Here is a 26,571-nt window from a genome sequence, read left to right on the forward strand (position 1 = left end):
TGAGGACTGACACCTCCTGGAGCCTCGCTGCCAGCATCGCGGCCCCCGTGAGGTGACCGCGAGCAAGTACTAACGCTCTTCTCGCCCTGTTTCCTCATCTGAAAAATGGGGGAGATGGAGCCTACTTCACGGGGTTATTTTATGGGTCCAGTGAGTCAGCACGTGTAAAGCACTTGGAGCAGCGTCCATCACGTTGTTGTGGTTGTTATATTTAAATTGTGAAAGCTTTTCTATAAAGTTAAGGAAATTGCTTCCATTTCCTCCTGTAACTCCAGGCTGTTAGGGAAACATTGGGTAAGATGGCATTTCACTGAACTCTCCTGGGCTGGTCTTCTTGGTGGATTCTTACATATTTTGAATTTTCCTGGAAGAATGAGTGTTTATAGCAGTATTTAAGGCAGAAGTTATTTATTTGCCCAGAACAAGTTTGGAAATAATAGATAGCATCAGCTAGCATTTTTGCTGCCTACTTTTCCTAATTAGGGAAATATATTGATTCTCCTGTAGAAATGGACAAAATCCACAATATTTAATAATGAGTTTAATAATGATGTTGGACTTTAAACTTAGTGCAACTAATTACGGCTCAAGTGTTCCGCCCCCCTTCAAAAGTGCTAAGAGTTTAATAAACATCCATTTGTTCATTAAATATGCACCAGCTAACTGTCATTGTCTGCACTCTGCTGGGTCCTCAGGTAAGTAGAAGACACTTAAGACATCGCTTGTTTGGCTACATTCTCCTCATTCTTCACTTAGGTAAAGAAGTAGGGATATTAAAATATTAATCTTTGTCTTAGCATGACTGTTTATCAGTGTTAAGATCAGAGCTTCTCTCTTTCTTATAAATGGACCATACTTGTGTCCAGTTAAATCTTGGACTGTTGCTAAATGATTATCCAGTTTGAGTATTGTGAAAGAAAAGCAGGAGATATTGGAGCAAACCAGAAATACACTTAAGGTTTAGATCCTGGGTTAAAGAGGGGCAGGGAAGGATGGGCATGTAACTGGTAGTTGTTGAATACCTACCAGGTGCCAGGTCCTGTGATAGGTGATTTCATTTGTTAGTCCTGCATTCCGAAAAACGACCTCTGTTGATTAGACTGCTTATATCAGGTACTACCATAATTGGAAACATTATCTCATTTAATTGTTTTTTTGAACTAAAAAGTTTTTAGTTTAATCCAAATAATATTTATACTTGGTAGCAAATCAAATAGTACATAAGAACATTTGATACAAAGCAGGAGTCTTCCTCCCTACCCTTCCTCATCCCTAGTCCCATTCCTGACCTTGTAACCAGTTCTGTTATTTCTTCTGGTTATTACATCCATAACTTTCAATGCTATGCTTATACCTTTTTTTCTTGCTACATCAATTTTAGACAACTATTTTTTGACTCATAATATAGAAGGTGTGGATTGGTTTATCTGTATCATTCACTTTCCTTCTCCCTTCCTCTTCCAAATTTTGTTTCTTATTTTTAATTCTTCTTTTGGTTACTCTGGTAATTTTAATATTCTTAAAAAAATTTTTTTTAATATTCTTATATATTAGTCAGTGTCTTTTTTCTTTATTTAAATATTAAAATGAGGACTTTTTTTTTCTGGGTTTTTTGTTTTTGTTTTTTTTTGGCCATGCCTCGAGGCATGTGGGATCTTAGTTCCCCAACCAGGGGAAACTAAGGGATTGAACCCACACCCCCTGCAATGGAATTACGGAGTCTTAACCACTGGACCACCAGGGAAGTCCCTCAAATGAGGATATTTCTGTCCCTACCTTCCCATTATGATTTCTTTTTTAACCTATGAGTTACTTAGAAGACTGTTTTTAAATTTGCAAATTGGTGCTTTACATCAAGTTTTGGAACTTTGTGGAGACCTGTTTCTTTTCATACATGTTTCATGTGTGTTTGGAAGCAAGGGGTATTCTCCAGTTGTTGTGTCACTATGTTTTTCTTTTCGATCAAGCTTGTTAATTGTGTTGTTTAGACATTGTGTCTTCACTGATTTTTTGATTTGTTTTAATAAGTACTAGGAGAGATGTGTTAAAATCTCCCACTACGGTGATGGATTTGTCCATTTTTCTTTATGTTTTTGTGTATTTTTGCTTTTTGAAGTTATGATATTAGGTGCATGGAAGTTTTGAATTGTTAGGTCTTCCTGGTGAATTGAACCTTTTGTTATTGAATATTAGGCATTTATCTTTATCTCTTGTAATATTGTTTTGCGTTAAAATTTATTTTGTCTGCTCTTACTATAGCCACATCTGCTTTCTCTTGGTTATTTTTCTGGCATATCATTTTTTTTATCCTTTTCTTTTTATCTTTATGTCCTTACGTTTTAGGTATGTTTGAAATAAACTGCATATGGCTAGATTTAAAAAAAATTATCCGAGAATGTAGTTCATTTATATTTATTATATGTTACAGATATATGTGGATATACTTCTGTCAACTTATTTTGCATTTTTAATCTGTCCAGCTTTTCATTTCAGTTTTTCTCTTTTTGCCTTTAGGGTTCATGGAAGTTTTTTTTCCCTACTCTCTCCCAGCTGCTTTGAAAGTCATGTACAGTAGTTCTGGTTGCTTATGCTTACCTTAGAAATTTTGAATTGCATATTTTACAAAGTTTGAAAATAATATGTTTATTCTTGTGGAAAGGTCATGGACCTTAGAAAGCTTTAACTTGGATCAAATCGACCCTCCTGATATACATGCTTTTGTTATGCATTTTAGTTCTAGCTTGTTTTGTCTTTTTTAACCCATATATTAGAAATTATTATCTTAGAGCTAATATTTGTTTTTACTTACCCACATTATTTACCATTTTCTTTGTTCACTATACATTTTTGCATGTCAGACTTTCTTCAACATTTGTTTTTCATCTTCCTGAAGTATTATCTTTTAGAAAATCTTTTTTTTTTGGCTGCACCGCACAGCTTGTGGGAGCTTAGTTCCCTGACCAGGGATTGAACCCACACCCTCGGTAGTGAAAGTGCAGAGTCCTAACCACTGGACCGCCAGGGAATTCCCTAGAAATTCTTTTAGTGAGGGTTCATTAGTAGTAACTTCTTTGTTTTTGTCTGAAAATATCTTTGTATCAACTTCATTCTAAATGGTGACTTAACAGAATACACAAATCTAGGTTGACAGTCACTGGCTTATCACTGCACTGTCGTCTGTTAATTGCATGTGTGAAGTTATCCGTCCATCCAACTATCGTTCCCTTCCTTTAAAGGCAGGTTACCTGCCATTACCTCTGGCTGGGTTTTAAACCTTCTCTTTGTCTTTGGTGTTTTGCGTCTTGATTATGATGTGGCTTTCTTTTTATTTATTCTGCATAGATATTGTGTGGTTTATGCTTTCATACATTTTTTAGAAGTTCACAGCCATTGTTTCTTTGAATAAGACTTCTCACACATTCTGTGTATTCTCGCTGTGTAGGAATCTGATGAGACATACATGAGGCCTTCTCACTCTCTCCTTCCAGGACTCTGAAACCCTCATATCTTTATCTCTGTCTCTAAAATACGTTCTTAATAATTTCTTCAGATCTCTTTTTCAGTTCAGTAATTCTGTCTTCAGCAGCATCAAATCTACTATTCAGCCCACTCCTAGATTTTTAAGTTAAGGCTTACATTTCTCATTTCTAGAAGTTTTGCCTTAGTTCTTTTTCAAAATTGCCTGGTTAGTTTTGATAGTCTCTTGTTCCTTACACTTTGATTCATTGCTGTTTCTACCTAAGGGGAGTCACTTTGTTTACCACAAATGAAGTGTTGCTGCCATTTGTGACTTTCGCTCAGGCTTGCCTGCAAAGTTTAAGGAAACCACACGTTTGAGTTTTTGGTATCTGTACCAGAAGAGCAGTGTGCCTGAGGAAATACTTCATTTCTCTTGGCTCTTTCATGCAGTACCATCCCTCCGCCTTTCCTAGCATGTCAAACAGGAATGCAGACCCCTTGGTGATGTGTGCAGTGCCCAGTATGTATTCTTTTCAGCTTTTTTACCAGTGACAACCTGTATGTGACATTTTCTTTGTTTTATTTTAAACAGAATGCCCATAATGCTACGTAGTTCAAACTGTGTTCTTACAGGAAAAACACCAGCAGAATTTGCCAAACTGAATGAATGTCCTTTAGATCCAGGTATGTGTGATTTCTTGGATTTGTGCCCCCTTCCTTTTTCTTTTTTTTTCTTTTGCTTTTGTTTTGCCCTTGCTGTTGTTTTACCACTTTTTTCCTCAGAAACAATACCAGCCTTTCTGCTTTATAGTCAACTTGGGTAGAACTTTGCAAACCATTGAGAAATTTGGTTCCAACTTTATTCTATTGGTCTGTATTTTTAAAAGATATACCGTTTCCTCTTTTATTTCAAGTTTAAAACTTTAATACCCCAAGCTCTGATTTATTGCTATGGTTTATCAGGCTTTCCTTTGTCTCTTTGCTCAGTGGTTTCTTTTGGTATGCTTAGAAATTCAAGAGTAATCTCACAAAGTTCCTTGTCTACCTCATCTGAAAAGTCACAAGTAGCTCACTTCAGGCTGTTTTAAATGCCGTATAGGGGCAAAAAATGAAAGTCTTCTGTTTAAATTTTTTAAAGTTATATTTTTGTACTTATTTCTAGGCAGTATTTTTTTTAAGTTTCAAGCTTAGCACTTAACAGAAAGTTCTTTTAATTCCTTAATTCATGTTTCACATTGATTTAGTTTATAGTTGCTCTAATCTAATTCCTTTAAATTTGCGTTGATGTAGAATCCCAGAAGGTTTTGGAAAGAGGTTAACAAAGAACATGACTTTATTAGAAACAGGATTTTGCATAAGTCAAATATATTGCCTTCTTTTTGCTTATATTCTGAAGGTAAAATGAAGTCTCACTTTATCCTGTTCTGAATTGTGTGCAAAAGTATGTCATAATGTTTTACGAGTTTTATTGAATATCGAATATTATTTTGGAAACCTAATCTTAATCTGCCATTGTCAATGATTTGTTAGAAAACTAAGAGCAAATTTTAGCTTATATTGAAGACTGTCAGTTAATTCTGTGCTTATAAAATCTGAAGACTAATATATTTAACATTTTTTTCATTCACCTCTCATATATGTCAGCTGCCGGTGATCCATAGACCAATAAGATACGTTCCTTGTCTTCAAGAAGCTTATCATCTTGTGGCTCATTTGTATAAAATCATGTGCTGAGACTATTACCAATTCGTAAAACAATATTGACACACCCCTTCGATCTGAGTGATGGCCAGCACCGTGAGGTGATGGAAGAGTGATCAGGAGATCACTGCCATGACTAAATCACACTGTTGGAAGGATAGCTGGTGACGCCTTTCTTGTTTCCCTTGGGCAGGGGGCTACTTCATTGTTAAAGGAGTAGAAAAAGTTATTCTTATCCAAGAGCAGCTGTCTAAGAACAGGATCATCGTGGAGGCTGACAGAAAAGGGGCCGTGGGTGCTTCAGTTACCAGGTGTGGATGGCAGGGATGGTGTTCTTAAGAAATATTGATCATTCCATTAGTGTCAGATGATTATCGTTCAATACGGAGGTAGCCAGTTATTTCTCTCCAGTAACAGGCAGTGTAATAGTTAAACTATCTGCATTCAATTAATTGTGTAAGTCTGTAAGCATAGAGTATTGATTTAAACTTTCCAGTGATGAAAGTGTGAGACATTGCTCAAAAGGCCATTAGTTACTTTATTCAAGTTGAACTTTACGTTAATCTATAGCATTAAAGGAACTTTTAAAAAAGAAATTAAAAAAAACACTCTTTAGTTTTTCATGTGCCTTTTCAGTCTTTCACCATTTTACATATGTATTCCTACGCTGATATAATCAGAGACTATTTTATACTTAATGAATTGTATATCATGTACTTAACATTGTATTGTTAGTTTTAGTTTTCTAGGCCAACCTCCTTCATAGTGTACTCATTTTTCTACAACAGTATCCCTTATATCACTCCTGTAACGTCTTTTCTCTGATTTATTATTATGTAATCTGAAATTTGGATGTTAATGAGTTCTGGGAATAAAAAAATGTGGCATAGTTAAAATGTCAGTATGCAATAGAGTTTCTCTTCTGACAACCTACAGTGAACTGCTTAGCTTAGAGTATCTGCATTTTTCTTTCTGGTGGAGAGGCAGCTAACAATAGTGCCCATTTATTGAGCAGTTACTAGGAGCCAGGCAGTGTACTAGGTGCTTTATATATATTTGTCACCTCAGCCCTCCAAGATAAGTGCTATTATTTCCATCTGAGTAACAGGCCTTGAGCACAGGGTGACATCGATCATGAGGAAGCCAGCATTTGAATCCAGATCTAATAATTCTGCAACCCACATCTTCCTGTTGTACGCAGCTTTTGAAGCCAGGGCAATCAGGATTTGAATCCCACAGTTGTTTACTAGCTATGAGCTAGTTGGGGGAGTAGTTACTTAGCTTCTCTAAGCCTTGGTTTCCTCGTACGTGATTTGGGGGCAACACTTCGAAATAAGTGTTGGTATGTAGGAGATTAGAGCTAGTGTAAGTAGAGTGAGTAACAGTGCACACAGCATGTAGTGGGTGATCAGTATGTGTTATTATTATGGTTGATTAAAGCTTGGAAATGTTTTTAAGTCCACTAGGAAAATTACAGCTAACAGAGATCAATAGAAGGAGATTCCTTAGTTTCTTTTGGCTTCACTCTATACCAAAATTGTAGGTATATTTTATTGGATTATTAGTTTAAAAACTCATAGTATTTATTCATTTCCGTGTAGTTTTCCCATTATAGTGTAGGCTCATTTTGAAGTTTTTCATTTCAAATGTATAAAATTGATCAGAAATATATCCCACACTAGGTCAAAGCAATTCAGGTAGAATCAAAGTGAAGTAGGTCAAAATGAATTGGTGATTGTCACTCATTCACGCACAAAACTTCCACCATAATCTCAAAGCTAAAGAAACAATTCTAGTGTTTTAAAACGTTGACGGAAGTGGCGGTGGAGGCAGGAGAGGAGTTGTGTAAAAAGACACCTATTTGGAAGGGCCTTATTGATCGTTGCTGATCAGTTGAATCTTATTGATTGGTGGTCATTTGCTACTGCATGTTAACTAGCTTGGAACTAAGTGGGGATGTAGTTCAACCAACTTGTGTTTCCTTACAGCTCTACCCATGAGAAAAAAAGCAGAACCAATATGGCTGTGAAACAAGGACGATTTTATTTGAGGCATAATACTTTGTCAGAAGATATACCCATTGTCATCATATTTAAGGTGAGGCTGCAGGTATCTACTGAAAATTATAAAGAATTCTTTTTATGGTTTATTTTCATATGTAATTAGAAATTTGGAGCATAAGGAGTTCTAGGAGTAAAAAGATTTGTGGCATATTTGTGGCAGTATTTAAAATTGAAAGCTAATAAGACTGGGGTTCAGGTACTTTTAAAAGTAGTGATCTATTTTGTTTTTTTTTAATAGATACATAATAAAGAATTCCAAAGGTACAAAATGGTATATAGTGATTAGTAAGCCTCCCACCCACCTGTACCTAACCGCAGTTATCCTACCAAAGGATACCACTGCTACTGGTTACTTGTGCATCTCTCTAGAGATAGTCTGTGCATATACAGCACATGAGTATGTAGTAGGTTTCTTTTCTGCTTTTTTTACTTACATACATTGCACACTATTTTGCACTTAGCTTGTTTTCTTTTTTGTAACTTACATCTTGGAGATAGTGTTATATTAGTTCATACAGAGCTACCATGTTCTTTTTTTTTTTAAATAAATAAATAAATAAATTTATTTATTTATTTATTTATTTATTTATTTATTTATTTATGGCTGTGTTGGGTCTTTGTTGCTGCGCGCAGGCTTTCTCTAGTTGTGGTGAGTGGGGGCTACTCTTCATTGCGGTGTGCGGGCTTCTCATTGAGGTGGCTTCTCTTGTTGCGGAGCACGGGCTCTAGGCACGCGGGCTTCAGTAGTTGTGGCACGTGGACTCAGTAGTTGTGGCTCAAGGGCTCTATAGCGCAGGCTCAGTAGTTGTGGCGCACAGGCTTAGTTGCTCCATGGCATGTGGGATCTTCCCGGACCAGGGCGCAAACCCATGTCCCCTGCATTGGCAGGCAGATTCTTAACCACTGCACCACTAGGGAAGCCCTACCATGTTCTTTTTAACAAAGGGTTCCATTTATGGGTGTACCATAATTTATTTAACCATTCCCTTATCAGTGGACATATACAGCTCTTGCTATTACAAAGCTGCTGTAATATTTTATACAGGGCAAGGATATCTGTAGGCTAAGTTCCTAGCAGTGGAATTTTCTAGGTCAGAGAGTATGGACCAAGTTTTTTGTTCTTTTTTATGGACTTCAGGATTCTGGTGAATTTCTTCATAAACACAAATCTTTAAAGCTGATTTATCTTGTTTGTGAATTGTTGACTTAGAACCCAAAAGACATTTTCCCACAGAAATAATGTTTAAATGGTATAGTCTTCTCAGATAATAGTGGCCCATTTAGCCTGCTCTGTGACTTAAATATACATATTCTATGAATGGTTATTTGTAGTATTAGTCGTTAATCAAACAGAAAAATAGTCAGCATTATGTGATACAGTTGATGCTCAGTAATTGCAGATTCTGTATTTGGCAATTCTCCTACTTGCTAAAATTTATTTGTAACCCCCAAATCATCACATGTGGTGATTTTACCATTATTCACAGACACGTGCAGGCACAGAGCAGCGAAAAATTCGAGTCACCAGACTTGTACATTCCCAGCTGAGATCAAACATGGGGATACCATACCTTCTCATTTCAGCTCTCGTACTACAAACAAATGCCCGTTTTGCAGTCTATTTGGTGCCATGTTTTTCAAATTTTTGTGCTTTTTGTAAGCGATCTTTTTGTTTAAAATGGGCCCAGGCATGGTGCTGACGTGCTGTGTAGTGTTTCTAATCACAAGACGGCTGCAGTGTGCCTTCCGGGGGAAAATGTGTGTGTTAGATAAGCTTCATTCAGGAATGAGTTACAGTGCTGCTGAACACAGTCGCAGTGTTAATGAGTCGACGATGATGTATATTAAATAAGGTGTTTAAACAGAACACACGTAAAACAAGGTTCTGCATTGATCAGTTGAAGAAAATGTAACCAGAGGCTCACAAGAACCTAACTCTGCATTTCTCCTGGGAACAGTGTTTCACTGTTCACTAATTCAGTGTCTGCAGCAACTTTGTAGAACATGAGGTATATGGGTATAAAATGAATCTTGACAACTAGGTTGATTGAAATAAAGAGCTCAGGTTATTTGAGGAATTACTGAAAGATACTGGGTAATTCAGATAATTTTAGAGGTTGATAAGCCGCCAGTTGTTCATAGGTATTGAATGGATATTGACAGGTCAGGTTCATTAACTCAGGACGTATCCATATTCTAAAAGCAAATACAAGAAGGAGGTTGTAGGAAATTTTCTTAATGCTTAGTATAGCTTAATGTGCTTTTGAGTTCTCTAAGTGAGATGATGCCATTTATTTTCTTTTTAGGATGATGATGATGACCATAATAGCAGTACCATTATATCGAGGGGGCCAGAGAGAATTCTTAAATTTACTTTTTTATTACCTTTCTTCAAAGTTTATATTTTTTGTAATTATAATTTTTGTAAAAGGCAAAGTAATTTTGTCTTTTTTTATAGGGATCCCACAGTGCTCAGCACAGTATCTTGTGTACATAGTGGGATTTAGTGGATAAAGAAAACTTTATCTATGTAAAATTACCTCTCCAGCAGAGGGCAGTATGTTACCATGCATCAGAAGGACGTTTACGGATGATTTCAATGCTTAAAGGTGCATAGGACTGCTTTCCTTAGACCAGAAATTATAAATTAATTATAATGCAGAAAATCTTATATCACTCATATGGAAAATGGGTCACTAGACACATGCATGCCTTAAAACCAGAAAATCTTTATTAAATACTTTTTTTTACTAGTTGACAAAAGTTTGATAAGACAGTTTCATCTGTCAAATTTGTTTAATATTATTTTGTAAATGTATACATATATTTATAGCTGACTTATTAAATCCTTTTTAGAATGGGGCTGTAAATTAACAGTGTGCATTTTTATGTAGCCAGTAGTTGAGATTTCAAATTTCTCCCTTTCTGATTATAAAATAGTCCTTGGGTTGTAAAAATTCAGAAAGCCACTAAAAAGTATAAGTACTTTTTTGGATATATTTTTTTCAAGACCTTTTTTCCTTTGCTTTTGTAATATACACATTGATTTTATTTTATTTTTTTCATTTAACAGTGAATTGTGACTAGCTTTCCTCATCTATTAATAAAATCCACATCATTATTTTTAGTAGGTGTTGTATAGAATGCGTGTATGTGGTATAATCTATTAAGCAAATTCCTATAGTGTGACATTTATGTGTCGTTTTTTTCCCCTAAGTTTTCACTCTTATACACAACTCTGGGGGTCCTTGTACATACATGTTTGTGCATGTTGCTGATTATTTTGTGAGACTTAATTCCTGGGCGTGGGATTATATATATTTTTTAAAACTTGGTGCATGTCATTAAATTTTTCTCCCGAAATATATTCATTACATTTTAATCAGCAGTATATACGAATTAAAATAAATATTTAGAAATTTTCAGTTCAAATAAATTAATTAAATTCATTGGTCACGCATAGTCACTTTTTTTGGTCTCCCACAATAGGGATGTTTTAATAAACTTGTTTGATAACCACTATTGAGACTTTCCCATCTGGGAGGGAGCATAGAATATTGGTATCTTAGAATCAGACTGATCTAGATTGATTTCCAGCCTCTCCACTTATTAGCTATGTGTCCTTGGGCAGATTTCCCAATCTTCCTGAGTCTTGGATAGCTATATCTAGTTAGTTATCCAAGTGAGCATTTCACCTAAGGGGGTTGTTTGAAGAGCAAATGAGATAATATATATTTTGAACAGTAGACTGCGTAGAAAGACAATGCTATTTCTTTTTACTGAGTTCTTACACATTTAATGTCAGAAGCCCCGGAAAATAAAGTAGGATAGGAGAAAAGTCACATCATTTCTCTTTTTGTGTTGTGTGGCCCTAACACAGACCTTGACAGTCATTAGGACTTGATGGTTGTTGATTGTAGCCAACAATTGGCTAAAAGTGACAGAAGCAGCAGGGTTTCCAGACTCCATGCTGAGTCTGAATATGACGGATAAAGCTTTTAAGGCCTAGATCAGCCTTATTAATGGACTTGAATCACTACAGACGTTCTCCTGCCCATGAATCTTCCCTACTTTACATTTGTATCCCTCAGTATTCAACAGCTGCACTATGATGGCATCTGTAGTCTGAAAATTTTTATGGAAAAGAGGACAAATATAAGGGTGTTGGGCATTGTATTATATTGAAATTTTTGATCTTTAAAGAGAAAAAAATTACAAAGTTAAAGTGGGCCATCACAATTCTTTTATTATCTGCTAGGACTGCTTTTGGTAATGATAGGTTGACTTCTGTCTACTTTAAAGAAAAATTAGTGATTTCTGAATGTTAGATATTGTAAGAACTTACCCGTTTCCCTTCTTCACGTAATGTATTTCAGCATGTCACCGTTAGCTTACATATCATTCTATTCTGCTCATTAGTAGTCTTCTTTCTGTCTCTAAAAATCACACTTTTAGTCACACTTAGTGGATATCCAAGGAGAAGACTTCCTGCCACTTTTTAAAGAGCACCTCCCCTTATTTTTGCTCTTACTGCTGATTGCCAGACTGGGTGACCTTCTGCTGAAATGTATTATCTCTGCTATTTTTTCATAAGGTTATTAAATAGCATTCACTTTTGACTTATTAGTTAGGTGGAATGATTTCAGATATCTGGAGTACAAAGAATTCCATATAAAGCTAGTTTTCAGATGTCTGAATTATGTCTGTAAAGCAAAATGGTTGGGCATTTTGCTGTCATTTCCATAGCAATATGTCATTTATTTGTAGCTGTGACTTCCAAAGGCTAAATAGTCATAAAGTCAGTTCCATCTTTGGAGCTGGAGCACAGTTGATAACCTGACTGAGTTATCACCCTGTATTTCAGTGATCTGATATAGGAAGAGTTTAGGCCTTTTAGAGCAAAGCTTTGCCACTGATCAGTCTTTCTGCACATATGGTGTCATTTACCACGTGCTTGGCATATCTTTGCTTCATAACTTAGAAATATTTGGTAGGCCTAAATAAGCAGTCTGTTTAGATTCATGTTAGGCCACTCGAGAGTTTTGTGCAATTATAAAATTACTGCCTAGATCAGCATCAGGACAACTTGAAGTGGCAATCCATACGTCAAATAAGGAAGGACTTTTTCATTATTAAACACTAAAAGAGGCAATCAAGTATATAGTCTTTTTTACTTGGAGATTACTGAACTAAACAGTATTAAGGTAATACAGGTGGCATTCAGATGATTTAGATATTAACTTGCCTAAAGAAAGGGGGCTCAACCAGAAAGCCACTGCCATTTCAACTCTAGGATTCTATTTATGTTTTAGTGAGACTTTTTCCTGCTGCTTGGTTTGGCATCTGTCCTGTAGAGCAGCGGTCCCCAACCTTTTTGGCACCAGGGACCAGTTTCGTGGAAGACAGTTTTTCCACGGATGGGGCAGCAGGGGGGATGGTTCAGGCGGTAACGCGAGCGATGGGGAGCGATGGGGAGCGGCAGATGAAGCTTCGCTCGCTCTCCCGCCACTCACCTCCTGCTGTGCAGCTCGGTTCCTATCAGGCTGCATACCGGTACCCGTCCACAGCCAGGGAGTTGGGGACCCCTGCTGTATAGGTCTGTTTTTAGTGTTCGGGCTTTCCTCTGAGAAGAGAGGTGCATTAGTTACAAAGTTTCACGTCAAAGGTTTTAGAGAACAGTGACTGCAAACTATTGCCTTAGTATTGTTTTTTTTAAAACTGTTTTGGTTCCATTGAAACCCATATAACATTATTTTGAGAGATTGACAAGTAAAAATTAACCTATATTCTATTTAGCTTTTCACAGAGAAGTATTCTCATCTGATGTTTCTGAGTGGCTACTTGGCAGACCAAGGAGGAAGTGCAGATGGCTCTACATATACGCCATCACCATTGGAGTAGATGCAACTCAGTGTGTTTGGTCAAAGGATAATCCAGTTTTTTGGTGTGTTTTTTTTTTCATTTGTTTAAAAATTAGAACTGATAATTTTTTAGGATTGCTTTCTTCTTTAATCCATGAAAGACTAAATGTCTTAATGAATTTGTGTAATTTTTGGAGTTGGTGTCTAGTGTCCATTTGAATAAGTGCATCATATCAGAGATTACATAAACATGAAAATTAACATATAAAAAAGAGATCTGTATCCTTAGAACTTCTTTATTTGTTCACTAAACAAAACTTTTTTTGAACAAAACAAGTTATACACTTAAAATATTTTTTTTTAAGTTTAGTAGATTTAATTCCCAAAGTTGGTCTACTAGTTATCTGTGCTGAATAACAAATTACAGCAGAGTCTCTGTTGGTGAGGGGTTAGGGCATTGCTTGGCTGAATGCTTCTGGCTCAGGGTCTTTCATGAGTCGAGGTGTCAGCCAGGGCTACAGTGGTCTGAAGGCCGGATTGGGGCTGGAGAGTGGCTCACCCTCAGGGTAAGAGCCTTTGCTCCTCACCACTGGACCTTCCATGGATGCTTGAGTGTCTCCGTGCCATGGCCGCTGGCTGCCACAAGGGAGCCAACAGGAAGCGGCAGTGCCTTCCATGACCGAGGCTCCAGGGTCATACAGTCGTTTCCACCTTTTCTGTATAAATGAGTCATTAAGTTTAGCCCACACTCAAGGGGAGGAGAATTAGTCTTTACCTTTTGAAGAGAGTGTCAAAGAATTCGTGAACGTTTTCAAAACCATCACAGTTGGCCTGAAAGGGACATAGCATCTATTTAACTGCCCCCGAAAGCTTCAAAACTTTCAGTAAGCTTACATCTGATCCTAAGGTATCCAAATCGAATTTTAAGATACAGACTACTAAAATTCAAATGTAGAGTTGTAGAATGTTGAGCTGGAAGGGGCCTTGTTGTGCCCTATCGTGACAAATGAAGAAACTGGGGTGGAGGAGGTGACGTGTAATAGTGGTTGTCGGGCCTGTTGTTGACATTCTCTCTTGGCTTTGGAGAGGTTCCCTTTCCGTTGTACTCAGGTTCATGTTCTCCATGTTCTGCATCAGACTCAAAATTCCTTTTTCCTTCTCTCTCTCTTGTGTGTGAAGAAGAACTGAGAACTAGATCATTAAAGTTTAACTAGACAAGTACCCCTGGTTCTCTTTTCTCTGTGTAGCTAAAGGAAGAATTTTAATGCAAACATAACTTTCCCCTTCACTTCTCTGCCAAGAGAGGTTTAGTGAGATTATGCTGTATTTCTTGATACGGCAGAATGCCAGGCAAATGTGTGAAGGAGTAAGCCTTAGTACCATATGGAATCTACAAAGACCTGCGTTGCCGGCTGCCACCTTGAAACACTTAAAGATAAGTGGGTTTCTTAAACCTAAGTGTGTTCTTCGTTTTATAAAAATCTCTTTAAAAACCTGCATAAAGTAGAGCTTGATATCTCTAGAATAATGAGGTAAAACATCCGTTAAGAAAAATTCTTTTAGCCTGAAGGTGCATGATTTGACAGTTCTCAGAGAAATTAATCTTGTGGCAAAACTGATTGGGGTTCTGTTTATTTTCAGCCATGCATATTTTCTGATTTACTGCTCTTTGCCTGTTTTGTCTTGTTTTGTTTTGTGTTTTTCAGTTTGCCTTTGTAACTGTGACCAGTGTCTCCACTATACCTCCCTACTTCCTTTCTCATGATGAAAATCATAGGATACTTTAAATTATAGAAGACAGTACACATACAAAAAGTGCTTGAGAATGTTTGTTTTCCTCTTCCTAATCAAAATTTCTGTTTCAGGTTCTTCTGCAGCTTGGGCTATGGCTGCCAATGCCAGATGGCACCGTTTCTGAGAAAAGAGCTAGCTTTTGCTTAGAAGTAATACCCACAAACAATGCCAAATTAGCATAAGCAAATGTCAGTGAGTTAACACAAAGCCAACACTCATTCTATCTTTTCTTTCCTTCCTAGGCCATGGGTGTTGAGAGTGACCAGGAAATTGTGCAGATGATTGGAACAGAGGAGCACGTGATGGCTGCATTTGGGCCCAGTTTGGAAGAGTGCCAGAAAGCTCAGATTTTCACACAGATGCAGGTGTGTCTTTTCATGTTGTCCTTTGCTATGAAAGGGAATTGGAGATTTAATGCCACTCATTGATAAAGCATCAGATGCAGTGACTTTTAAGGGTATAGGTTTGGGGAGGATGTTGGGGAGATGGGAGGAGTGGTAGAGAAGCTTCTTTGACTCATTATTTGAGGGATTGGAAGAAGGAGTTTGCCTAGACAAATTATCAGCCTTTGGTGTGTAACTTAGAAGCGGGGGGACCAAGAGGCTTTTGTTCTGATAGGACAGCAAGTACTCTTCTTTTCCTTATTTGCCTGAGTGATACAAGTTTTTAAACTACAGCAACTCTAGTGTAGAAAGTTTTTTTTTTCATGTGTTTCTCTTTAATATTCCTTTTTATTCCCTACTTCCAGTTGCTTTCAGCATCCAGTTTTATGTGGTCTGTATCCCTTTTCCTGAATTCCAGTGTGTCCAGCAAGAAACACCCAGGTTTAGAACCCCTTTACCACTACAGAGCCTTTGTTGACCTGCCTTGGGCACTACCAGTTGCAACCTGTGGATTGTAGGACAAGACTCAAAGATGAAGTTAGAGAACTGTATATATGCTAAACATAATCAAAATAATTGCACTTCCCTTCCTATGTGACAGGGAGCCCTAATTGCCATACTTAGGATTTTTAGTTATACATTTGTGAAGTGCTTTCCTAAGTGTAAATCAATAGTGACATTCCTCATAGTCATCCTGGGAGGTAGGAATTCCTTACTGTAGAAGCACAATGGACAATTCTTATATATCCATACATATATTGTCTGTTCTGTGGGTTGCTTACAAGGTATAAATTCCATGATGCTTTTTTCTTGTCACCCAGGATGTTATTAGAGATAGCATCTTAAATCTGTTAGTATGTGTTCTGAAAAGTCAAACCAGTCTTGATAGTTTCATAGACTGAGTCAAACATTTAGGAAGGTTGATTGTCATATGTAAGTACATATAATTCAAAAGCACAAATCAGTAGGGATTATTCTTATCACTGCCTTCTTTTTCTGTAGTTAATTAACAGTCAACTCTAGTTATCAGGCAGGCAGCATCAGGAAAAGTTGTTTGGATTTAGGAGATTCTAATCTTGCTCTTCAGTGAAAGTGAAATATTTAGTGAATATGCATTTTTGTTATAAACTGAAATTACATTGTCCAGGGGCTCCAAGAACGTGAAGAGAAAACGTTAAGAAACACCGAGGAATTGGCTCACTTTTGGAAGACACACTCTATGCTTTAAAGCTGTATAATGCCTTGGAAGAACGATTTGCCTTAATGCTACCCCTGTGGATTCAGTGCGATCCATTATTCATTTATTACAAACATCATCATTGTTGGTCAGATAACCTTTTCACTGTAAAGCTATTTGAGTGGGGGCTAAACAGTGGGTTGGAAAATCATTCATTTATTTCTCTTCAATAGGTACTGACAGAAAATTTTAGCTAACAGAACTAGAAAGGTTCAGTTAAAAGATGAGGAGAATGTGCAGTTATTTAACTTAAGAAAGACAAATGTTCCTAACGTGAGAAAGACAAACAGGAAGTAGAACTTTGAGATGGCTTGTTCTCTGTATGCTGGATTAAAGCAAAGATTAATTATTTGCAACTGATGAAAGGTTACAGTGGCACAGGTAATCCAAAATGGTTGATAAATTGAACATATGAGTTAGGGTAACATGAATATTTTATGTTATTCTAATCGAAAATGTAGCAAGTACACTTTATCTTACGTAATAGAACTTTTGACGACATGGCACTTTAGTGGATTGCTTAAAATCTGTGTTTTGTTTTGTCTTTAATGCTTCCCTTTTCAGTGACTCCTCCACTTCTGCTCACAAAGCCGTTTTGCTGTTATATTGGTCACGGATGTTTTACATTTTCATTGCCAGGGGCTCTGATAAATAGAGAAGAAATTAGTTATTACCGTTTTGGGAGGATAGGATGCACTAGGGGTGTCGTCTTGGCCTGTTTATGAACAGATTGGGCTCCTACCCTAACCCTCACACTGTGAACCCCTGGCAACTTTATTAGTTATTCTAGGGAAAAGGTGACTTTCTGCTACATCAGAAAGAATACCAGGCTCCCCTGTGTTCCTCTGTTTCTTGCTCAAAGAAGTGAAGAATCTTTAGCCTCTTTCCCAAGGGAACTAGAAGACCAAAATTTAATGAAGACAGCTCAGTTTAGGGAAAACTGAAGCGCCTATCTATTCGTGGTTCCCACCAACTGCTGACTTGCCTCAGTCAGTTACTTAGTTACTACTTACTGCTAGGTTACACAGCTTGTGTTTTAAAGGTCTTAGTTTATTTTACACTCTAAATGACCTTTTTTTTAACCAGGGAAGATTCCTAGATTTGATGTCCAGTCTTAACAGAGGAGTTCCATTTAGCTCTAGGCACTATTTTAGTCACTAGGAATCGAGGAAAAAGACGACATGTCATCTAGTAAGAGAGCCATACAGGTAAATAGACAATTAAAATACAGTGTGATCTGAACATGAATGGAAGGAAGTACTCAATTCTTTATACATAAGGAATTAAAATAGCACAGAGAAAAGAGTGTGGTTAGGAAAGGCTTCAAAGAGGAAGTGATACCTGATCTAGGTTTTGCAGCATGGAGAAGAAATTTCCCAGGCAGGTAACTGGGGACAGAAATTCCAGGATAAAGAATCAGCCCTTTCTTCTAACTGAAAACCAGTTTAAAAAAAAAAAAAAAAGCATTAATTGCTTTTACAAAATAATAATAACCACATTATCCTCTTCTTTTCAAACTTTTTTTTATGGAAAAATTTCAACATATACAAAGTATACGGAATAGTATTATGAATCCCATGTGCCTATCACCCAGCTTCAACAATTAAAAACACTTTGCCATTCTTGTTTCATCTAAATCTCTGCCTCCTCCTCACCTATTACTTGATTAGTTTTTAATATTTCATTTTTTAGGTAAAATGTATATACACTGGTAAGTACAAATCTTAATTGTATAATTTTTATAAGATATAGAATATTGCCATTACCCCAGAAAGTTCCCTCATGCCCCTCCTAATTAGTTTTCACCTCTATTATCTTCTTCCCCCACTGATCTTATTTTTTCACCATAGATTAGTTTTGCCTGTTCTAGAATTTTATATATGGAATTATGCAGTGTAAACTTCTTGGTGTCCAGCTTTTTTTGTTGAGCGTATTGTCTTAGATTCAGCCAAGTTGTTCCTCTTTATGTCATCTATCCATGTGGTCTGTTCCTTGTTATTGTTTTTTTGTTTTCTGTGTGTTTTTTTTGTCTTTTTTTTTTTTTTTAATTTGGCCACACTGCGCGGCTTGCAGGTTCTTAGTTTCCCCGACCAGGGATTGAACCTGTGCCCCTGCAATGAAAGCACCGCGTCCTAACCACTGGACCGCCAGGGAATTCCCGTGTTCCTTTTTACTGCTGAGTAGTGTTCCATTGTATGAATATACCACAGTTTGTTATCTTTCCCTGTTGATGGACGTTTGGTTTGTTTCACTCTTTTCCTGTTAACGAATAAAACTGCCGTAAACGTTTGTGTACAAGTCTCTGCCTGAACAGTTTGGCATTTCTCTTGGATAAATACCTAGGCATAGAATTGCTGGATCAAAAAGCAGTTGTGTACGTAACTTTTATAAAGTTGGAACTGCCAGATCTTTTTCCAAAGTGATGGTACCGTTTTGCAGTCCCCCCCAGCTGTGTCTGAGAGTTCTGATTGCTTCACATCCTCACCAACATTCAGTGTTGTCAGTCTTTTTAACTTCAGCTATTCTAGTGGGTGTTTGGTGGTATCTCATTGTGGTTTTAATCATGCATTTTCCAGATGACTAAGGATGTTGAACACTTTTTCATGTGCTTATCGATTTCCTTTGTGAGGTGTCTGTCCAAATCTTTTGCTCGTTTTCCTTATTGAGTTGCCTTTTTATTATTGAATTTCAGAGTCCTCTTTAAAAAATATAAATATAAAAAAAAATAAAAATAAAATTAAAAAAAATATATACATATATCCTGGATATAAATCCCTCGTCAGGTTTATGTATTGCAGGCATTTTCTCCCAGCCCATTACTTCCCTATTCATTATCTTCACTGTGATGAGCAGTTTTTAATTTTGATAAAATCTGATTATCAATAGGGTGTTTTTATTTGTTTTTTTATGGTTATTGATTTCCATTTAAAGAAATCTTTGCCTACCCCAAGAGCAGTAACACATTCTCCTATGTTTTATTCTGGAAGTGTTATAGTTTTAGTTTTTATGTTTATGTCTAAAATCCATCTTAAACTAATTTTTCTATTTGGTGTGAAATAAGGGTCAAGGTTAATTTTTTACTTTATGGATATTTAGTTGATTTGACATCATTTATTGAAAAGACTTTCCTTTGCCCATTGAATTGCCTTGGCACTTTTGTCAAAAATCAATTGACCATAAAAGTGTGGTTTATTTCCGGACTTGTTATTCTCTTCCATTGATCCGTTTGTCCTTACACTCTCATCACACTGTCTTGATTACTATAGCTTTATAGTTGAAATCACGTAATGTAAATCCTCTGACTTTTTCAGGATTGTTTCGGCTATTCTTTTTCATTTTCATATATATTTTGGAATCAATCAATTTTTGTTTTTTAAAAAGCCTGCCAGGAGTATAATTAGCAATTATGATATATCTCTTGGTCAGTTTGGAGAGAATTTTAACAGTAAGCCATCTTAACACTATTATATGTTCCAGTCCATGAAAATGGCATAACCCTCAATTTATTTAGGTTTTGTTTTCTTTCAGCAGTGCTTTGTTGATTTCAGGATAGAGGTCATACATGGTGTAATTCCTTTTTGAGGGGAAAAACTACTACCCCAAAGTGTTAACTACAGACTGTGGTGCTCTCTGGGTGCCTCCACCCAGAGATGGCTGGGTGATCTATTTCCTCTGTATTTTCTAAATTTGATGGCTGATACATCTATCTCCTCTGTATTTTCTAAATTTCCTACAATGATCATGTATCAATTTTATAGTAAGAAAACAAATTATGAAATAAAAAAGGAACCAGTGTATTAAATAGCATGTAAATGCTACTTTGTCATTGATTTATGACAAATGTTGATTTTTGACTAGGACCAATTCAGCTTTCTCTATAACCAGGATCCTTGTCTGTTTTGCTTATAGTGTCATGTATGGGTAGTTTAACAAATTCTCTCTGATGATGTCATTCAAACATTATTATAAATATATTCTGTTTTTTATAGGCATTAAAATATATAGGGAACAAAGTAAGAAGGCAAAGGATGTGGGGAGGTGGACCAAAGAAAACCAAAATAGAAGAAGCAAGAGAGCTCCTGGCTTCTACCATTCTGACCCATGTACCAGTGAGTAACCCCCTTGCAACTGAATAATGATCATTGTGGGGTCCATGCATTTCTGTTAAAGAATTTTGAATACAAGTTTACATTAATTAAAGTATACCTCCTTAAGAAAAGAGAGAATCCTAAAGAGGACTCTCCAGTGGACTGCCCTGGAAATAAGCTTCCATTATCAATAGTTTATTTGTACTTAGAGAATGTTAGCTGTATTGTATCATCATCATGTTTACTCTCTCTTGGTTCTTCTTTCAATCCAAAATTACAGTTTTTTATATTCATGTATATAGTAACACTGCTATTAGATTTCACCATTTTGAAGGACAGGGATGGTGTCTTAGATATTTTTAAATAACTTAAAACGAGCTTACAGTGCCTTGCTCATATGGATACTTTTTTTAAAATTGTGGTAAAATATACATAACATAAAATTTACCTTTTGTTAAAAAAATTTATTTATGTATTTATTTTTGGCTGTGTTGCGTCTTCATTGCTGCGTGCGGGCTTCCTCTAGTTGTGGTGAGTGGGGGCTACTCTTCGTTGCGGTGCATGGGCTTCTCATTGCTGTGGTTTCTCTTGTTGCGGAGCACGGGCTCTAGGCGCATGGGCTTCAGTAGTTGTGGCACACGGGCTCAGTAGTTGTGGCTCATGGGCTCTAGAGCGCAGGCCCAGTAGTTGTGGCACACGGGCTGGAATCTTCCCGGACCAGGGCTCGAACCCGTGTCCCCTGCGTTACGAGGTGGATTCTTAACCACTGCGCCACCAGGGAAGTCCCAAAAATTTACCATTTTTATATGTACATTTCTGAGGCATTAGATACATTCTCAATGTTACGTTACCATCACTACCATAGATACTTATTAAAATATTGGATGGGCTTATCTCCTAGACCTTGAATTTTAGAGTTCACATTGTCCAGCCTCCTTCACTTACAGTGAAGATGCTCAGGTCTGGAAAAGCCAGATGCTTTACCTTGTCATCCAGCTGGTTAGTTGTCAGAGAGAGAGCGAGCTAGAATCCCATCTTCTGACCCTTAATATTTATTTTTTTTAAATTAACTTATTATTAAGAGATCAGCCATGTTGGCACGAGTCATTCTTCCCCCACTCCCATTTAATATATATGCTACTCTTTCTAAGTTATAAAATTATTTGTTAGTCAGACCATCTTGTTAACCAAATAGTCTGCTTTTTGATGAATTAGCATGTGTATTATGCACGATGATCTAATTCAGGGATTGCAGATTCTACCTTCAGGGGCTGATTATAAATAAAGGAAAGTTGAAGGAACTGCAGAAGTGAACAGTGACCACCTAAACTGAATCTTAATGATTGTTTTCCTATTTTGAAACACCTTGTTAGCCAAATAATATGGGTCTCTGATTCTGCCCTTTGGCTGCCACTCATTTATGTGTATCCTTGATGTGATTCAAAGAATTAGAAAACTCTTAATGTTAAAGCTGTGTCTGAACTGAATTTTAGGTGATTAGAAAAACAGTTTAAAACTCAAAATAGCAAAAATGAGTAGTGGAAACAACAAGGGCTTTAGAGCCAGAGAGATAAGGGTTCAAACTGGGTTTCTTAACTTCCTAGCTGGTTTACTTTGGGCAAGTCTTAACTTTTCTAAGCTTCAGTTTTCTCATCTGAACAATGAAACTAATACCATTGTGCCAATTCAGTGATAGGGTGCACATAAAGCTCCACGGTTTGCTGGCTCCCAGACATGGCCATCACGTCTCCACTGGGGTCTCACTTAGCTTTGTACAATAGCTGAGGAGACCTTTTGGTTAAAAAGCCTTAGCTGATAGAATGCTGGCTGTACCGCAATTTATTTATGTAAATTGATAAAGCTGAACATTGGTACTTTTGTGTGGTTGCAGTGGGCCTAAGCTACCGTTTTTATAGTTTTGTTAGGGCTTCCCTGGTGGCGCAGTGGTTAAGAATCCACCTCGTAACGCAGGGTACACGGGTTCGAGCCCTGGTCCGGGAAAATCCCCCATGCCGTGGAAAACTAAGCCCGTGAGCCACAGCTACTGAGCCCGCGTGCTACAACTACTGAAGCCCGCGTGCCTAGAGCCTGTGCTCCGCAACAAGAGAAGCCACCGTGATGAGAAGCCCGCGCACTGCAATGAAGAGTAGCCCCTGCTCGCCGCAACCAGAGAGAGCCCACGCGCAGCAACGAAGACCCAATGCAGCCAAAATAAATAAATAAGATAAATAAATTTTTAAAAAAAGAAGTTTTGTTATATATGATCCAGTGAGGAGTAAAGTCAGAATAGATAAACCAAGAAAAGACCTTCATTTTCCAGAATGGTTTAGGACAATATTAACCTAAGAATACTGTTAGAGGTGATTTTAGATGATATAAGGACATTTTTCTTTAAATAATTATGTACTTATTAGAAAAAATACAACTAGCACATTAAATCCCTTTCTGTGGTATTTAGGATTTTATGGTATTGTATAGATGAAGCTTACTTAAAAATGAGTTGTTTAAAGTTGCCTAGGGCTTCCCTGGTGGCGCAGTGGTTGAGAATCCGCCTGCCAATGCAGGGGACACGGGTTCGAGCCCTGGTCTGGGAAGATCCCACATGCCGCGGAGCAACTAGGCCCGTGAGCCACAACTACTGAGCCTGCGCGTCTGGAGCCTGTGCTCCGCAACAAGAGAGGCCGCGACAGTGAGAGGCCCGCGCACCGCGATGAAGAGTGGCCCCCACTTGCCGCAACTAGAGAAAGCCCTCGCACAGAAACGAAGACCCAACACAGCCATAAATAAATAAATAAATAAAGTTGCCTAAAAATATTAAATAATTAGTACTTTAAGTGTTACAGAGATATGACAGTAATCTTGATGGTGGTCCTTGAATGAGTAACATGTGGAAAGCAGTGGTTCAGGTGTGTCTACCTAGAGGGAGCGAGACGGGCAGGGTGCTCAGCAGTCCCCGCGCTTGTACTTGAGCCTTTGGCTCCGAAGCCCGGCCTCTCAGCTCCTTGCAAGTGAGAGTGTTTCAGACTACGTAGCAGAGTCAGCATCACCTGGGAACTTGCCAGGAGTTCTTGGACTCTACCACAGACATACTGAGTCAGACACTCTGGGAGTGGGGCCCAGCAGTCTGTTCTAACAGGCCCTGCAGTGATTATCACGCACACTAAAATTTGAAAACCACTGCTCTAAGGGTTTCCCCAGGATGCCTAAGACCTCTTTTTCCTCCAAAATAATATTAAAAGGACTCCAGAGTTTTGGCGATAACAATTCTGTTTCAGTGTTCCAAGCTCCTTTCGTAGGTCTTTTTTCTCTCCCTCTTTCAGATAGTTCACCAAGGGATAACAGAACTATTATTGGCATTCTACCAAAAAGTGATGTCAGCTACTAGATTAAAGGATTCCCACTCTCCATATCAGTAGGAAAAATGGGCTCAGTATTAACTTATTTTTTCAATTTAGACCTAAGGTTTACTTTTCAGCATATAGTAGTTTAAAAAGGGGGGAACGGCAAAATGAGTTAATGTTCAAGTGCCTTTTAAAGTGCAGTGGGGCATCTGCTGTAAATATCCATATTTATTTCTACTTATAAACGTCTTGGGAGAATCTCCCGCTATTTATGCAAAATAAACACGTGGTACAGACTTTGTTAAAAGTTGAAAATTTGGTTAATGAAAATTTGCTTCGTTTTTTTCATTAACAAAAAAAGTAAATACAACTAGAGGAGTTACATGTTCAATGTAACTCACCACATTAAAATCAGAAAAAAGAATAAATTAGATGTATCTGAATGGAGGACCATACAGTTTGTAAATACCAACTGAGAATGTAAATTACTTATAGCTACTCAAAGACTGGGTTCTTCTGCTCAGTGTTGTGGTAATTGGTGTTATGGTTGTAGGGTTTTTTTGTTTGTTTGTTTGAGGATGGACCAGAGACTTTTCTTTTTGAAGATCTAGATTTATTCCAACCTTTCTTATTGATGTAATTGTTTTGTGAGTACAGGATGACAAAATAGCTTTTAGGGCTGCTTTTTCTCTTACCACATTCCAAAATTAACACATTTCTTTTAACACATTCTAAAGTTCTCAGTCATAGAAAGGGGATATGTTGACCTAATGAAGACATGAAACTTCCTTTGAAGGAGAATGAACTTTTGGAAACATATACAGAATTTCTAACATCCTATATTATTTAGTGTAATTCCTTAGCAGCAGCAGAAAAGTGTGTGAAGGAGACCGGTTGCTGTTCTTTAATCTGTCATAGTGATAAACTTAATAGGATATCATTGGGATCTTACTCAATGATTAAGGAAAGTAAAACAGAAATTTTATAATATGAATTTTCTATAGACAAGCCTATAAAATGTTCCTTAGAATTGGCAGAAGCTTAGTCCGTACTCTCAGAGCTCATCGTTTAGGTTGTAGAGAAAGAATTTACCTAGTTACCTAAGGTTTTTGTCTCCCCAAACAAACCAGTGCAATGATTTAACCAGTTCTGATTTAACTTACTGATTGGGCCAGATTTGTTCATGTAGATTCCAGTTGTAGAAGAGAAGATTGAATAGAACATTTGCAGCAAATTTATTCATCAGTCTGTTGATTCATTCTATAGATATTTGGTGAGTCCTGACAGTGTACCATTCCTGTTATTTATTGCTGCATAACAAACATTTCCAAAACTTAATGGCTTAAGATAACTGTTTATTGCTCTCTCTCATGGTTCTCTGGTTTGCCTGGGCTCAGTGGTGGGGAAGGACGTTCTCAGTTTGGGTCTCATGAAGTTGCAGACAGATAGCAGCTGAGGATGGAGTCATCCAAAGGCTCGACTGGGGTGGGCATCCAAGATGCGTCTTCACTCATATCTCTGGCTCCTCATTGCTTTTCCAAGTGGCCCTTTTCTCCCCAAAAGAGTGTCCTAGACTTCTCACATGGTACTTCAGGACTTTAAGAAAAAGGAAGTGGAAACTTCTAGTTTACAGGCCAACCCAAAGGGGGTGATGGACTCCACCTCTTAATGAAGGAATGGCATAGAACATATAGGGAGGGAAGGAGTTGATGGTGGTCATCTTTGAAGAAAAGCTACCACAGGTATTGAGTACAAAGATGAAAAGTCATCATCTCAGCTCTCAGGAAGTTTACAGACTAGTTGAATTTCTTTGAATAGGGAGAATCAAAACAATTCATTATTTTCTTATTTAAATATGATAACACTGACTGTTTTCTTGAGGCACCTTAAATTTTAATGTGCATTGTCTCAAAAATTTTCTCTGATTTCTGAATTACAGGTGAAAGAATTCAATTTCCGAGCCAAATGTATCTATACCGCAGTGATGGTGCGAAGAGTAATTCTGGCCCAAGGAGATAATAAAGTTGACGACAGAGATTATTATGGTAACAAGCGATTGGAGTTGGCAGGACAGGTGATTTAATTATTTTATGTCAGAAATCTTATTTTATTTTCCTCAATAAAAATTAATTTAGTGTTCATTTTAGATAGGAGGAAGAGATGGTTGAATGGAATATAGGTTTTGTATATTTGGAGTATAAGCATTCACACATGACTATCTCTTTGACTTAACAATTGCTATGAAAACTCTTAGTTCTTTAAATATGTTACCTATATTATATCTTTTTTTGAGATGTTTACCCTCATTCTGTTTAATGTAGGACGTGATGTATGGCTTTAAGTAATATCATTTATTCAGTTAACAAATATTTATTAAACTCCTATCGTGTGCCAGGCATAGTTCTAGAAACCGGTATACAGGGAAAATAAGACAGACAAAGGTCCATTTTCTCTTAGTCCATGTAGTCTAGTGAGAGAGATAGACAATAAACAAGTAAACAATCGCCTAACTTTTTTGGTGATGTAGTAGAAGTAGGTTAGTGAGGACATCTTTTATCTCATTTTCAGTCTTAGCCTGATAAATTTTATCTTATTTTGAGAGTATGTATCCCTTTCAACTGGGTAACAGGTGTCTAAAACTTTG

General features: G+C 37.2%; 1 protein-coding gene across 2 annotated transcripts in view; it reads left to right on the top strand.

Moving 5' to 3' along the window:
• Nucleotides 1–26,571, top strand: part of POLR3B (RNA polymerase III subunit B) — a 114,394-nt gene that overhangs the window by 13,135 nt on the left and 74,688 nt on the right. For both annotated transcript variants that reach the window (XM_059936816.1, XM_059936817.1), the window contains exons 7-12: nucleotides 4,052–4,143; nucleotides 5,354–5,471; nucleotides 7,149–7,257; nucleotides 15,121–15,243; nucleotides 20,488–20,607; nucleotides 25,867–26,001. In XM_059936816.1, the coding sequence (XP_059792799.1) occupies nucleotides 4,052–4,143; nucleotides 5,354–5,471; nucleotides 7,149–7,257; nucleotides 15,121–15,243; nucleotides 20,488–20,607; nucleotides 25,867–26,001 (697 nt within the window). The remainder of the gene's footprint in view (nucleotides 1–4,051; nucleotides 4,144–5,353; nucleotides 5,472–7,148; nucleotides 7,258–15,120; nucleotides 15,244–20,487; nucleotides 20,608–25,866; nucleotides 26,002–26,571) is intronic.

Source organism: Balaenoptera ricei, chromosome 10 (assembly GCF_028023285.1).
Source record: "Balaenoptera ricei isolate mBalRic1 chromosome 10, mBalRic1.hap2, whole genome shotgun sequence".
NCBI lineage: Eukaryota > Metazoa > Chordata > Mammalia > Artiodactyla > Balaenopteridae > Balaenoptera > Balaenoptera ricei.